General features: G+C 36.3%; 3 protein-coding genes across 4 annotated transcripts in view; 2 read left to right on the top strand and 1 right to left on the bottom strand.

Annotated features, from left to right (window-relative positions):
• LOC110047809 (uncharacterized) overlaps window positions 1–13,528 on the bottom strand; it is a 34,737-nt gene extending 21,209 nt beyond the window's left edge. Inside the window, exon 1 of the mRNA XM_089289693.1 lies at window positions 13,366–13,528. Within this exon, the coding sequence (XP_089145819.1) occupies window positions 13,366–13,438 (73 nt within the window). The 5' untranslated portion in view covers window positions 13,439–13,528. The remainder of the gene's footprint in view (window positions 1–13,365) is intronic.
• LOC149112047 (uncharacterized) lies at window positions 575–3,330 on the top strand. Its single transcript, XM_089288777.1, has 3 exons — window positions 575–684; window positions 1,190–1,285; window positions 2,362–3,330. Exons 1-3 carry the CDS (start codon window positions 575–577, stop codon window positions 3,269–3,271), a joined length of 1,116 nt encoding a protein of 371 aa, XP_089144903.1. The 3' UTR covers window positions 3,272–3,330.
• Window positions 13,529–13,614: 86 nt separating the features above from the next.
• Window positions 13,615–16,096, top strand: part of LOC110047979 (WD repeat domain phosphoinositide-interacting protein 3-like) — a 43,055-nt gene continuing 40,573 nt past the window's right edge. For both annotated transcript variants that reach the window (XM_020753736.2, XM_020753744.2), the window contains exons 1-2: window positions 13,615–13,791; window positions 13,876–13,950. In XM_020753736.2, the coding sequence (XP_020609395.2) occupies window positions 13,716–13,791; window positions 13,876–13,950 (151 nt within the window). In that variant the 5' untranslated portion in view covers window positions 13,615–13,715. The remainder of the gene's footprint in view (window positions 13,792–13,875; window positions 13,951–16,096) is intronic.

Here is a 16,096-nt window from a genome sequence, read left to right on the forward strand (position 1 = left end):
TTTTTGATTCCAAACCTGATCGGAACATATCTTTGTGGAGCCAAAAATGGACAGGAAATATGCTACAGAATACTCGACTGCAGAGAAATGGGCATCAAACTCCTAAAATTGACGATAACATGAACGATTCGTGTGCGAAGACATGTTAAGACCTCAAACAAGAAGTAAGCTTTCTGCAAATTGGTTAGTGTTAAACTGTCAGTCACCCCAAAACGCAGACCATGCAGACTGCAGACAATGCAGACCGTACAGTTAGAGTACTTTTTTTCTAACACTTGACTCACTTTTTTCACTTCTAGTGACAAAATAGAGTTTAATATGTCCTAATGTTTGTTATTTATCCACAGGCGGCACAAACTCAACATCTGACTGTTCATTCACGCGTTTAATAGACTTTCTCTGGGAAATTCCCTTTACTGGTCCTAAATATACTAAAATCAAGCATAAATATAAAGTTACATACATTCTAGGTGCAAATTGCGCCAATTTTTGACGGGTTTGTGGTTTTATTTTGTCCAATTTGTTGTTGTCGTTGTTGTGTTTTTTTTTTCCGAATTTCTTAGTCTTCGCAAGGATGGTCATTCTAAGCGAACTTGTCCCACAAATCGCTTTTGCTTCACAAAGTAGAGAATCTCCATTAGACCAGGAGCATTCCCTCTTTCGCTTAGTTGAGCATGACCGTAAGTAAACCCCGAGGAAAAAAATTCTCGCATGAAATTTTTTCCGCGAGGTTTTCTTATGCGTCACGCACACTAGACTTTTTTTGGTGTGATCGCAGTTATACTCCAACAGCCATTTGGAATTACATTTTGTACACCCAGAGTAGAAAATGCACATGTTATGTGTGACATTACATTACAAGTGAAGTTTATTTCTAAATTTTAAAATAGCTTTATTTAAGCATATTTAGGACTAAAGGGAGTTTGCCTTGCAAAATCTATAACACATCAACATTCACATCCCACCGAGTTTGCACGGTCTGTGGATAACAAACACTCCAATATATAATGGAGAACCAAAAAATATGTGAGTCAAAAGTAAAAAAAACTGTTCATTTTTTCTTGTTTCACCAACGACCACGAAAACTTTGAAATGTGCAGTGTTTTGAATGCAAATCATGGACTATGGGGCCTCTTGAGACTTTTGGAAACAAAGTGGTAGTTGGATGGAGGTTTAGGTTTCAGTAAAGAGCGCGGCTATGGACATCTTTGGACGACTACAAATCGACCGGCCACAGGAAGAAAGCAATATGTCGAAATGAACGCTTTATCATCTGGGACAGAAGGTAAGCCTTGCTCCTCCTACTCTGTACAGAAATGACTTTAGTCAGTCTAGCATCAGAACTTGCTATGGAACTGCTGTGTACAGTAGAATGATCTAAATTGTACTGAAATTCCATACAGATTTAATGTAAATAATGTGGAAATTGCTGTAACAGTTCTTAGCCATCCAGTTCCAAATATTCATGTGGTGGGTATATATATAGTTTAGTGTACGATGTGGCGAAGAGACCAACTCTTGACTGTTCTGGACGAGTTTAAACTCGCCCAGAACAGTCAAGAGTTGGTCTCTTCGCCACATTGTACACTAAACTACAAATCTACGTAGAGACATTGTATCCGTTGGCTCCTCTTACTGGGAGTTCATCGTTTAGTACACCATTTTTAGACTACTTATATATATATTATATATATATAAGTATATATTATGTATATATATATATTATGTATATATATATATATATATATATATATATATATATATATATATATATATATATATATATATATATATATATATATTTGAACCAATGAGAATTCGCGTTGCGATTCGAGTGTCATGTGTCAAAACAAAGCAGTAGTTCCAAGATGGCGCATGAAGGGAGATTCGGCGAATCGTTCTGTCCAGGAAAGCTTTGAATGCTAGGGAAAACAAAATTCCGTCTACATCTTGCATATTAGAAGCCGTAAAAATCTGTTTGAAAAGCAACCATTCTGTTTTTAAGGAGAATTTCTTTTTTCAGATTCATGGCACGGCCATGGGTCCAAAAAATGCATGTAGTTATGCCGATCTAGCCATGGGTGAAATTGATCTTAAAGCTAAGTTTTCCGGTCCGATAAAGCCGTCCTTGTGGTGGTGTTATCGTGACGATGTCTTTGATCTTTGGCAGCAAGGCCTTCCTGCCTTACATCAATTTACTGATTACATGAATTCTCTATACCCTACTATTAAATTCGAGTTAGTTTTTTCTGAACGTGAGCTTCACGTACTTGATCTTACTTTACATCTTGTGGATGGGTTTATTAGAACTGATGTTTATTCTAAACCTACAGATAGTCATTTATATCTTCCACCTCCTAGCTGCCATCCCAAGCATGTCTTCAAGGCTATTCCTTTTGGAGTAGCGACTAGATTGAAGAGAAATTGCTCTGAAGAAACTTTCCTTGCCGAGAGAACAGTTGAGTACAAGGGTTATCTTGTTAATCAGGGTTATCCCTCCAAATTAGTTGACGATCAATTCTCCAAAGCCTCCACCATTTCTAGGAATGATTTACTACGGCAACGCGGAAAACAATCGAAGAAATTATTTCCATTTGTTCTCACATTTAATCCTAATTTGCCTAATGTGAGTAGCATAATTAGAAAGCATTTGTTGATTTTGCAATCCAACCCTAAATTGAAAGAACTTTTCCCTCAAGGCTCTATCATACCATCTTTTCGTAGAACAAAAAACCTGAAAGAATTATTAGCACCATCTCGTTTTAAAACCGCCGATGAGGGACAAACAATTCAGCCAAACAATGGCTGCTTTAAATGTGAAAGAAATAGATGCGATCTCTGTCGAAATTTCTTTGTTGAATCTAAATCATTTCTAAGTTTTAAAACGGGCAGAAAATACACCATTCATTCAAGGCTTTCTTGTGATTCTAAAAATGTGATCTATTTAGTTTCCTGCAAGAAATGTCGTTTACAGTACATAGGATCAACTACCACCGATTTTCGGGTTAGGTTTCGTAACCACAAGTCTGCTATGCTCACAAACAAAACCACTTGTGAGGTAGCAGTACATTTCAATAAAATTCCACACTCCTTGGATGATTTTGAATTCCAATGCATTGATCAGGTGCAGGCCCCTAATGACTCAGACGAGATCGATAGGTTTTTAATTACGAAAGAGGCTTATTGGAGTGCTCAACTGTTCTCTTTGGCTCCCCATGGCTTAAATAAAAGAAAAGAATTTCACTCCAAAAACAGAATTTGTTATAATTAACTTTCTCTTGTGTAAATCTGCGTTCGCGCCATAAGGCAGTTCAAAGGCCCTTCCTTGGATTTTGTTAGCTTTTTGGGTGTTAGGTATGCTCAAAGGCCCTGCCTGGGATCTTATTACAGCTTATTGTTTAAGGGCCCCTCCAGGGATTTTGTTGTTTGTCAACCCTTTAATGCTCCAAAGGCCTCGATTTGGGATTTTGTTATTAACCTTGTCCAGCGTAAACGTAGGTTTCTTCTTTTTTTTTTTACCGCATTGCAAGAGTCCGTTTTATCTATTTTAACTCTTTTAGTTTTTAGGTTGAATTTAACTTAGTTTTGCAATTATCACGCTCTATAATGTAATTTATGCACAGTATTGTATTCTTTTCGTTTGGTCTATTAATTATCACCCTGTATGACGCAATTTATAGTACAGCATTGTATTTCTCGTTTTGCATTTTCTTCCTGTATTGTATTAATCACGATGTATTAATAGCACAATATTGTATTTTTCATTTCGTTACATAATCTCCCACACTGTAACCGTATTTAAACTTAGTTTTCGTCCTTTTTCTCTTGTAACTGATGAAGGTCTAAGACCGAAACGTTTTTCTATTAAATTTTTAACTTTTTAACTTTTTTTACTGTCAGAAGTTGTCCGTCCTTGCTTTATCAAACGTTTTTAAATTCATTTTTGCGGTGAGGCTTGGACTGTGAATCTTCATTGATCCTCCTGACGCAGTGGCATTCTTTGTTGGCTTGAGGCATTTTATAACCGTTTTTTATATTATATATATATATATATATATATATATATATATATATATAACAGTAAAAACTCAAGAGCTAGGTTATATGGTCATTTAAACGAATGTAGAAAGTTAAAAAATTGTGAGGACGGACAACTTCTGACGTAAAGAAGATTAAAAAATTTAATAACAAACGTTTCAGTCAGAGACCTTCAGTTATTACAACTTTTCAATAAAAACAAGCTTTTAAGGTGCTAGTGATTACATAATTACAAGTGAAAATTAATAAAAGTACAAAATCATGTGAAAGAGCAAAAAGTGGTGTTAATTAACAAAGAACAAAAAACAAAATCAACAAAGTGCAAAAATATTGAATAAGTCAAAAACAAACTATTATGAAAATAATCGGCAGAGTCTGAGAGATAAAAGCTAAAAACTTAAAGACCAAACTGCCTAAAACAAATAAAATAACCGAAGAGGCAACGCGGCAAACATTGGAAAAAGTAAAACCCTCCCCTACATATAACTGAAAACATCAACTGTAACAAAATCCCAAAATGAGGCCTTTGGAGCCTGAAAGGGCAAATTAGCAACAAAATCCCTGAAGGGGCCCTTAAATAATATTAATCATAATAAGGTCCCTTGACAGGGCCTTTGAGTCTAATCAACACCTAAAAGGCTGACAAAATCCAAGAAAAGGGCCTTTGAACGATCAATCAATAACGTACAATGTAGGAGAGGATTTAATTAATTATAAGAAATTCTTTTTTTCGAATGAAATTCCTTTCTTTTATTTAAGCCATGGGGTGCCAAAGAGAACAGCTGAGCACTCCAATAAGCCTCTTTTGTAATTAGAAGCCTATCGATCTCCTCAGAGTTGTTTGGGGTCTATACCTGATCAATACATTGGAACGAAAAGTCATCTAGAGTGTGTGGGATTTTGTTAAAATGTATTGCTACTTCACAAGTTGTTTTGTTTGTGAACATAGCAGACTTATGATTACGAAACCTAATTCTAAAATCGGTAGTGGTAGATCCCACGTATTGCAAGTGACATTTCTTGCAAGAAGCCAAATAAATTACAATTTTTGAATCACAAGAAAGCTTGGAATGAATGGTGTATTTTTTGCCCTTCTGAAAACTAAGAAATGATTTGGATTCAACAAAGAAATTTCGACACAGGTCGCATCTATTCCTATCACATTTGAAGCAACCGTTGTTTTGATGACTTATTTGTCCCTCTTCGACAGTTTTGAAACGAGATGGTGCTAATAATTCTTTGAGATTTTTTGATCGATGAAAAGATGGTATGATAGAACTTCGAGGGAAAAGTTCTTTTAACTTGGGGTTGGATTGTAGAATGAACAAAATGCTTAATGCTTTCTGATTATGTTGCCTACGTCGGGTAGATTTGGAATAAAATAATTACTTCGTTTCCTTTCCACGAGTCTTAAGTAAATCATTTCTAGGAATGGCAGAGGCTTTGGAGATACACACACACACACACACACACACACACACACACACACACACATACATACATATATAGATATACATATATAGATATACCGGTCAAAAACTGTTAGAATTTCACAATAATGATTGAAGCTCTTACTCATCTCCATAAGTCAGTATTGACAGAACCTACAATTCCTACTACATTGCTTGGAGATTTCAATATTTGCATTCAATATTAACCTGATGCAGGAAACTATGGAACAAAAAGCTCTCAAAGCATTTCTAATCACAAACAGAGGGTACACACAGTTGATTAACCAGTATACTACTGACTACCATACACAAATAGATCACATTTAAACAAATATACCACAACATGTGCAATCTGCCAGTACACTGGAGTCATACTATAGTGATCACAAGCCTATATACATTTCCCTGTAAGCTGTCTGAAGATATTATTTTGCAAAAAAACTTGGTCTATACACCTGAACCATAGTGATGCAAAATGTGAAACCTACAAATCACACTATATCTGAAAAGTTAATTTTTCATACAAAAAAGGAAAAAAAAAAAACACATTTCATGCACACAAAGAAAACAGAATTATTTATTGCATAGATAGACAAATAAGGTTTTTCATTTACTCCCTTTCTGTTTTGAACATTCCCAACTTCTTGAACTGTATGCAACTTTGCTATAATTTGCATAATAGAAATACAGAGATTTGAAAAGCAAATTCATACAATGTATGTGGGTCTAAAAAAAATTCATTCTTGGATGTGAGCATGGAAACCACTGCGTTATTTCCCTCAAACCTTTCCCTGAAAAGGACAAATCCAACCTCAAGCACAATATAGAATACGGTAAGGTACTAACTTCTGTTTAGTGGGACACAAAGGAAGTACCGTAATTTCTGGCAGATTACCCGCGGGTAATGCATTAATTTTCCAGTAAACTACCGTTGCTGTGGGTAATAGGGTGGTGCGGGTTATCTGATAATTTTTTAATCTTCCCGTAAGTATTTAACAGTAATTATTACAGTACTGACAGAAGATAAAACAAAGATAACAGTCATTAAATATACGCTTGCCACAAACCTGTGTAATGCCTCATTTGTTTAAACGAGAAACATGTCCTATCAACTCTTGTATCGTGCTTTATTTGCTATAAAATTCTTTTAAACGTTGATTGATTATAGCTGATGCAAGTTGGATGAAATCATACAAAAAAAATTCCATACAAACAAATTTTTCGCTACGTGTTTGTGCTTTGATAGTTTTCTTACCTTGTCAATTTCACAGCTAGTTTTTTTTTGCTTAGAAAAATTCTCACCTAAACCTTTTAACGTGTCTTTTATTGTGGAAAACACAAAGCCTAACTGAAACATGATGCCGACGTTTGTCGGCACGCGTGCAGTGAAAAAGAGCATTGACTGTGATAAAAAAAAAATGCAAGAATACTCGACGCATCAGCGAAATATTCCTAGCTAGCGCTGCCTTGAGTTATAGAGTATTTGCCCGTTTCAAGCAATTTCTTAGACCCAGTAGAACCTGAGATACCATAAATATCTTGGTGATCTGTTGAATTCATGGCGCCGCATAATTAGTGGAATGTGATAAAAAATATAATTGTCGGCACGAGTGTAAACAAAACACTGACAAGTGAAGAAATAATACAAAAATACTCGACGCATCAGTGGAAAATTTACAGTTAGTACTGCCTTGATTTAAAAAGTATTTTCCCGTTTCAAGCGATTTCTAAGACCAAGTAGATCCCGATATATTGTTTTTTTGAGAAAATTGTGAGCCGAATTTTACAAGTCAGTTCAACTCTCAATGAATATCGAAAACAATGGGTGTGAAAATTTACTAATTGCACGCTCCAACAACGAATGCTTACATACATGCTTCGCATTCTGTTAAGTCTTAAACATCAATACATTGGATATTTAACTTGTAAAATCAAACTTAAGAAAGTAATGCTGAGTAGAGTGCTTTTAACTGCCCTATTGGGGGCCAAGTAGCAGAAACTTTTATCTTATTCCAAATGGACACGAACATGAAAGGCTTAGTCTCACTTAATCACTTCAAATTTGTGAGTTCTCGAACTATTTAGCATAACTTTCTTTTGTTTTTTGGTGCGGGTTATCTGCCAGTGCGGGTAATCTGCTGAATCTTTTTTCTCATTTTGGCAAAAAACGACCGGTGCGGGTAATCTGCCATGCGGGTAAACTGCCGGAAATTACGGTAAGAGGGGGAGGGACAAAACAATACAACTAGATAATTAAGCATATTAAGTTCATTTGTGCACTTGTAAGTTACATTGTAACCCATTATTTTTTTGTGTGTATTATTGGTGCAGAATTTCCTACTGTCAACAACTGATGCACATGAAGTATGGAAACGACATCAACTCTGCAGTATCTGCAACCACAATAATTATGCAAGCGACAGAAACAAGATGGTAACACGCTTGGTGTTGTTATGTCTATAAATTAGGTTACAGCTGCAACAAACTGAAATGCTTCATTTGGAATTGGCAAGAACACAAGTAATCAAATGCTTACTCCATGGAAAAATGTGACAACTACAGATAACTATGCCAAATTTCCTCAAACACACCAAGATCGCAAAATGCTAAACTTCTCCGAACACAGAAAGAACAAAAGGAACATTACTGCTCACGACCAATATGAAATTAGTATGTTCAATGGCATATAATTAGAAAGTTGGAAACACATTTTACAACTCCAGCCATTACTGTACAGGAATGCCAACAAAAAACTTCAGTGGACTTCACCACCTCCTTGGAAATTCAGTGACAAAGTAAACTCATTACGCTGTACTGTAGTGAAATAATAAGTAAACATAAACTGGAGCCCCAAAAAAAGAGTGGATAAAAAAGGGAGAAATGCTGTTGCAGCAAAAAGGAAATTTGAATACTTACAAATGTAAGAGGCATCATAAAATCTCAATAGCATTATAGAGATCAAAACACACAAAAGTGAGTGTATAATGTACAAACTGCCTTGATATAGTAGTAGCTACATGTAAATGTCTAAAGTGAACTTAATACTTCTCTATCAAGGATACCAATTGAAATGATATACATCTATTCCAATGTTTGACTATCAAATTTTCTTTCCTGCACATTACACATAATGTTGACAAACACTGTATATAATTTCTGCTTGTTGCTGTCATCATACTTGAAGCATTCATACTTCAATTCTGTGTTTTCTCTGAGAGTCTGGCAAGCGGTTTTATATCACGGACTGCGTACACGCGAACACTCCATCCTAATTCACACGTAGTCTCACGCATATTACTCCCTCTTTAGTCAATTTTCCAAAAAAACAAAATCCAAATAGTCTACATTAAAGCATCAATCCTAGTGATAAGTTCCACATCTACAGTCAGAACAGCTCAAGCGTTCCTGCCAAGGGTGAATGAATGAGTTCATTATCGGACATTTGATTTCATTACTCGTTTCAATAGTCCATCATGCAAGTGAAGTGTTGAAAATTCAAAACAAGACTTGATCCAATCCTTGAATTTTGATTGGATTAATGAACTTTGTTTAAAACGAACCTCTTCAAAAATAGTTTGGTATCTTGATGCAAACCTACCTTTTCTGTCCCTTCCATAAAACTTGCTTCAATGTAAGGCATCTTTGAGATCTTTTCTGCCACTACAGGAGAGGTCCTGGTGCTTAGCATTCCAAATATGGTATAAGTGTATTGTTCATTAATCCAATCAAAATTCCGGAACTAATGCAGACATTTGCAAATGGCAAACAGCATTTTTATTCTTTCATAGAATTCTATGTGATACACCTAAAATATCAAGGGGGAAAACTTTGATCATAGTACCACTCTAAGATGACAACAAAAACAATACTCTGAGATAATTATACTTTTAATAATTGAACATTCTTTGAGGAAAATTAGGCTACTGACTGATGGGGACACATTTGATACATTGTACATCACAAGCAGACCACTGTTCTTGGTTCTACTAATATATACACAGGCTAGCCATGCCACAAAGCCTTTAACACTATAATTCCAAAACATATTCTGGTGCAGTGCTTTCAGTAAGACCCCGCTCCCGCCGGAGCTCCGGTGGGTACTCTCTTACAAATCACCGGCTGTTTTCCTGCATTAACGTGCTAATGGAGTCAAATAAAAAGGAACTAGCAATCCACCCTATTAAATGGTTAGTTATTTTTGGAAAGCTAATAAAAACGTTAAAAAACCAACCAAATAGTTAATTTATACACTACCCTGTAATTAGCCACAAGTAGTCGTTTTTCATTTGTGTATTAAACGTCACATTGTCATAAACATCATTGTCACTAAAGGTCACACTCCAGTGCATTTTTGTTTTTTTTACATGTCGTTTCTGTTTTTGAAAGTGGCAAACGTGTTTTGTTTTGGATCTTGTATAATAATTATAGTGTGAAGGCTTTATTGAACTTCATTTGAGTTGTATTTATTAATCATCAGGGCATCAAAAAATAATAATTGCCAAACTTCTCGTCGAAAGATAGCTATCTCTCATGATTGTTTTGAACTAAATGGAAGCCAAGAGCTGCTCTCGTTTCACACTGTGTTAGGCTACGTACCACATGCTACTTCAACGCATGTCATGCCATTCTAACGGAATTGTTACCCGTTTAACGTATGCTAGTTTATTCTAACGGATCCTTATGGCTTCTCTAGCCATGCTAATGGATACAGAGTTTTTGCTAACGTTTATGCTGTCCCGTTTAACAGTCTGATGCTAACAGCTAACGGCTACATGTCTCTTGTTAACGGTTGCACTCTCCATTCTAACGCCCCTAACGTTTTTAAGAAAACTTTCTAACGTATGACTAACGGATGCTTAACGCTTTTGCCTGTCTAACGGATAAGCGTTAAGGTACGTTTTCCCGTTCACGGTCACAAATGTTGAGTTTTGCACTAACAATCTAGGACTACATCGCGTTGGTTTTGCAGTCTTTGTCGATTTTAAGAAAGTCTACATCACATTTGATTTTTAAATATTCGACCAGGCTAAATAGAGCCGAATATTTACGAGAAAAAAATTACTGCAAACACAAGAACTCTCTTAATTACGTTCACTTAGCATGGAATAAACTGGTGAAGACTTGAAAAACTGTTCACTAATACCTGTTTGAAGTTTGAGGTTACATAGCCAGGCTGCATTCTGTGCAAGCTATGCAAAAGATCTTCCACATGGATCTTTGCCTTTTTCAATACAATACTCTAACATCTTGGCATAAGCTTGGCAGATCTTTGGCGTGACCTTTGTGTGGAATGAACCTTGGTTTTATACCAGTAGCATCAACATTGCTAACGCTATGAGCTCTACGTGCATGTTACGCTCAATATTCTAGCACAAGAATGGTTATTATCCATATATATCAACTTTTCCTATAATAGGAAAAGCCTAATTATTAGGCATAGAAAAGTCGAAATTCTAATCATATTTAATTAGTTTCCCTTGACAATGGCGCCAAGATGTCGCCGAAACGTCGGATGTATGTATCGTTAGTTTTTGCCTGTAAAAGTCGAAATGAAAGCCAAATTAAAGCGAATACGTTTACCCTGATATTCTCCCGCGTTCAGCTGCCATTTTTAATGTTTTGAAAATGCTCATCGCCATGGTGATCATGTTATGGTTCGTGACGTAATCCATTGTTCTTGCTTCTTCCAAAACTGGCATACTAACAGACTGATCATATCTTTGAAATTTTGTAAAAAGTTGTTGTCACAGTAATATTAAAAGAAATACCCAGAAATAATGCTTCACTTAAACTGGTTACCTTCTACACGTGAATTATCGGAGCGGCAGGATTAACGTTGGAAATGTTTTGAATTCTCACACATCACCCTCAAAAAGAGTGGTGGCGATTTTCCAGATGTGGTTTGGCTTTTTTTCTACACCCTCCTAAAGTTTGATATTTTCAATGCAGATGTTTCCTACTACTAAAGAGGCCATTCCTTTGAAACAGAAGCGAAGTTAAACAGAGCCTGACACCCTTTTTCGAAGGAGGTACATACCTGCCGATTTTCAACCAATTCCGTCGGAAGACGCACATAAATGAACTAAAAATGTTCATCCTTATATGTAGTTTTATTTTATCCAGAAAAAGACGAAAAACCTTTTGTGAGATTGGTATGATTAGGTGTTAAAAATCCCCACCGCACTGACAGATGTTCGCATGGGTCAGTTTACCCCAACAATGGCTTATGACAACTTGAAATAAACAGATGTCTACAATTCTGGGGCGGAAACCCGTCACAGTGAAATCGTCAGAGAAGTTGTATTTAAACTGCAGTGCTTTCTTTTGCTTAGATTTTATTGGCAGCATTGGTATTATGTTGCTCAAGTTTAGGCTTCTTTGTTCTCCAGACATTTTTTGAAACCATGCCTCATGAAGCCAAAAAGAAGAAATCTACATCGTCTACATCTACATCTGTGCTTGACACTCTCATTATGGAAGTTTTGGAATCACGTCTGTTCTCCAGCAATGAGCACTTGTTGTGTTTTGTCCTACAGCTTCATTGGCAGGACTAGTGTAATCGAGTTCCTTAAATCATTCTTCTTAGTTACAGTGTGACCCACAGTTGCTCAGAGCCAAAGATCTTGTTCGATGCTGAACCTGTGGGTTCCACCAGATTTTTGCCTCTTCAGCTTCTTTGAAGACAAAAACGGGCAAGAACTTTTCTTGCATTTTCGTCCTGACATAAAGAAAATTTGACAAGAACGAAAGCTAACCTACAACCAGATCGAGAACAGTTCGCATGCACAAATAAATTATCACACCGCAATTCGCATTACATGTGACAACTGGTGGTGAATTTTAATTAGAGGTGTCAACATGCTGTGAGGGGTTAATGAGATTCAAAAATAGTTTTCCTCTTTATCTTTAAAAGTACAAAAGCTTTTTTCCCTGTTCTTTTTGCAAAATATTTATCTCAGTCTTCTCAATTTGAATAGCAAAGAAAAGTTTTTTGCATTTTTCGTAAAAATCCACCTACCATGATACCTTAACTTGCAAGTTGCCTGAACCACCCTTCACAGGAATCTTACATTAGGAATGCAAAGAATGGTTACACAGGAATGTCTTACACAGGAATGTTCTGTCCAACTCACTCCATACCCTCGTGTCCATGTGACTTTGGTCATGTGGACAAAGGCAAAAATGGCTAATTCATGGTGTCTTATTTCATTTGCATAAAAAGTGATCTCACCATGGTTGAAACAATTGGTGACAAAGTGTTTTTTCAATTCAGCATGCTCCAAACTATAGATTTCAGCAAAGAAACTAATATGACCATGAAATTTCCGTGGGAGAGACATACACTTATTACTCAATAGTCGCTTCAAGTGGCTATAGGGGTTTGGCAAGTTCTTTTCAAATTCGTCCCAATTGTCCTTTGGAATTCAGGACCTGGAATGCCTTCCCACAGCCACCAATTCTCTCTTCAAAGATAAATATTTCTCCTGTCATTACGGTACACCCACACTCATGGTACCCTTTCACTACTCCCTCTGTCAATGTGACATCCACTATATCAGTATAGAGCTGGCCTGACACGCACTCTGTATACAAAAACTAAGTGAAAATTGAAAGTAAGTACTTAATCCTCTTTCAAGACTTGCCAAGTTAAGATCGATGACAATTGATGATAATTGATATTATAGCAATTATGAGGATTTGAATTGTGAGTATCGATTTTCATCGATTAATTAAGGCAATCCATAATAATCGATTAATTATTATCGATTATATTGATTATATCGATTGCCTTCCAATTTTGTTTTTTAAATTGGGACGCTGGGAAATGTCCAGCAAGTTGGGAAACTCTGCTCTAATTTCCATTACATTTACTCACCATCATGATCCAAAGGAAAACTTCCCTTGTCTGGTGGTTTTGCTCGAAATACTTTTCTACTACCAGGGTTCATAACTGCGTTTAACCAAGAGCAAAAGCGTCAAATCAAACCATGATGGTTCAGTCTGTTATGGAAAGGACATGATCGAAATGGATTTTGGGAATCTATGTTGAATAAGCCAATCATAAACGTTGGCATAAGGAACATTTATTTTCTTTTGTGGCTTTTCATTGGATATCCAGAAAAAAATGTCACATGGCTTGCATAAATTCAAAATGGCCGACGAAGTTGGTGTTGTACAGCTTTCGCGTGAGTTGGAAACTATGTGAGATTTCATGAGTAAACTCTTATGGTGAGAATGAATATAAGCGCAACAAATTCGTATGGTAATGGTCTGCTGTATGCAGGCTTTAATCAAGACCAAGGTATGTAGTTGAGTGGATCAAGCTGATCATTTCAAGAGTATAAACAACTCACAATAGGCTAATTATACACATCCTTTCTCAAAGGCTGTTTTTCTTGCGGCATGGAAAATGGTTTTAGGATATACAACTGTGATCCTTTGAAAGAAAAAGAACGTCAAGGTACCTTTAGTTAATTTGTATGGCATTGTTGTATATATCTCATTTTGTTCATTATGGGTTTATCAATTGAAATCCCCAACTCTACCCCCCTACCCCCACTGTCGGAAGAGGGTGTTAATAAAGCCTACACTAGTCGGGCACTAAGGTTGATTTCCACCACTCTCTTGAGTATGGTCTACGTTTCTTCTTGAGAAGAGACGGCTGAATGCATGAGCAGCAAAGCATGTCTGTGATGTAAATTCAAAATTTTATTTGTGCGGCACATCTGGTCCTCTGATGACAATCAAAGAAAGCTTTGGTGCTTTGGTCAATTAACTTTCCTTTCTCTTGATTTAAAACTGAGTCATCAGTAGCATAGCTTAGTCCATTCAATGTGGATGGTATGGACATAATCAAATGAGCTATCGATATGCATCAATGTAATAGTTCCACTTTTTTGAAGGTGATGTACAGAACACTGACCCCCAGTCCATGGACTACCCAAATGGACTACCCTAAACTGGACTAAGCCTAAGAGTAACATTCCAAATGAGTACAATTTAATGTTCTTAGCTGCTAGTTTACTTAAATTACACATAACTTCCGCTTACGTTCATCCTGTACAGCCTCTAGCCACCATTTTGAATAGCTGTACTTAAAATAAGCGACTGCTGAACACAGAATGGTGCGAAAAACGTAAACTCAAACCAAATTTCATCATTTGATTATCAATGGCTGTTGTCAATCAGAGGTACCAATCAGTATCAGGATCATACAAGTGTAAACATAATAACTTGAAAAGCGATTGAAATGTGAGTGAGGAACCCAGTCTTATTTGATTTAGGAACAGCACAATGTAAATGTCACACAGTGATTTTCAATTTTATTCCGTGCGATTCAGTTAGCCATTATTACACATATGCAAGCTAAAAGATGACATGATAGGAGATGACAAGATTAATGGCTGAAAAGTAAACCTTCCAGAAACAATGCCAAATTAACAAGGTAGTCCGCAGAACATTCAGTTCTTTTCCATCTATTAATAGCCCTTAATTGTTCCAAAATAATTTGCGAGCAAACAGCCTGAATCTGAATGTTTACAATGTATTTGAGAAAAACTGTGGTTACCATATTATGCTGGTGTTATTATATTTTTTCAGCGTTTTTAATAGTCCATTTTAGAGTAGTCTATTAGGGTAGTCCATTGGGGTGGTCCATGGACTGGGGGTCAGTGTTTTGTCCATCGCCTTTTTTGAAGTAGCTACCTCCACTTTGTTTCACAGGTACAATTATAGTGCATGCTTTACTCATGCTCAAATGCCTTTCTTTCCTGTAAAGTTGGACTTCTTCATGTCCAGGTCCCTCATCTGAAGCCCAATCAGCTCACTATAATCTTTTAATTATATCCAGTCCTAAAACCAGTGGCCTTATAGTGGTGTTAGCAGATCTTTTTATAAAAAATTAATGCCCTCAATCCTCATGTGAAATTGCACAATTCATTTGATCACAGCACAACTGAGGACCATAGTTAATGGAGGGAAATGGTTATGAAACCCAACAAAGTTCTTTGTTGTATGTTTTTGTTCGCTTTTTTGGCCTTGACCATGCACAAAACACAATAGTTGTTTTCTCCGTACTGAGGAACTAATCAATAGAAACATGTTAGTTAAGTAATTCATGCATAGTGTATGAGCGCAAAACAAAAGATTGTACACGTACGGTTGAGGTCCTTCCAACATAAATCTTGGCATCTTTGTTTGCTCCTTTGATGTTTACTGGGCTTCATAACCAGTCTCCTCTATTAACTATGTGAGGACTTTTAAGCTGTCTTGATACAGCTTTCCCTTAATTGGATCAATATGAAGACTATGCCAGGATTAGAAACGGAGTGAAGTTTTGTATGATGTACATGTATTTCTGAAGGTGGCTCCATAGGGTAATCATTTATGGGGTTGCATATCCTCTGAAACTTATTACATGTAATAAGCAATGATTAAATAGTGTTTTACTGTCATCTCTGTGAAAAATTTTGGGCTTTAGTCTTGAATTATAAATGCCCAAACAAATGTGCTTTTTTTATTTTCTTTATGGCTTTATGTGTGATTTTCTTGAATTTCCTTCGATGAAATCTTCCAAAATTTTCACCGTGCACATTGCATCTTGTGGG

This window comes from Orbicella faveolata, unplaced genomic scaffold (genome assembly GCF_042242905.1).
Source record: "Orbicella faveolata isolate gen_17 unplaced genomic scaffold, um_ofav_v1 contig_2, whole genome shotgun sequence".
NCBI classification, from domain to species: Eukaryota; Metazoa; Cnidaria; class Anthozoa; order Scleractinia; family Merulinidae; genus Orbicella; species Orbicella faveolata.

What these genes read in the sequence shown, in the direction of transcription:
- LOC149112047 (XM_089288777.1), top strand. Translation starts at nt 575, where the DNA reads ATGGTCATTCTAAGCGAACTTGTCCCACAAATCGCTTTTGCTTCACAA. An exon ending in TTAGTTGAGCATGACCGTAA is followed by an intron (nt 685 to 1,189) that starts GTAAACCCCGAG and finishes GTTTCAGTAAAG; the next exon opens with AGCGCGGCTATGGACATCTT. An exon ending in TTTATCATCTGGGACAGAAG is followed by an intron (nt 1,286 to 2,361) that starts GTAAGCCTTGCT and finishes TCCACCTCCTAG; the next exon opens with CTGCCATCCCAAGCATGTCT.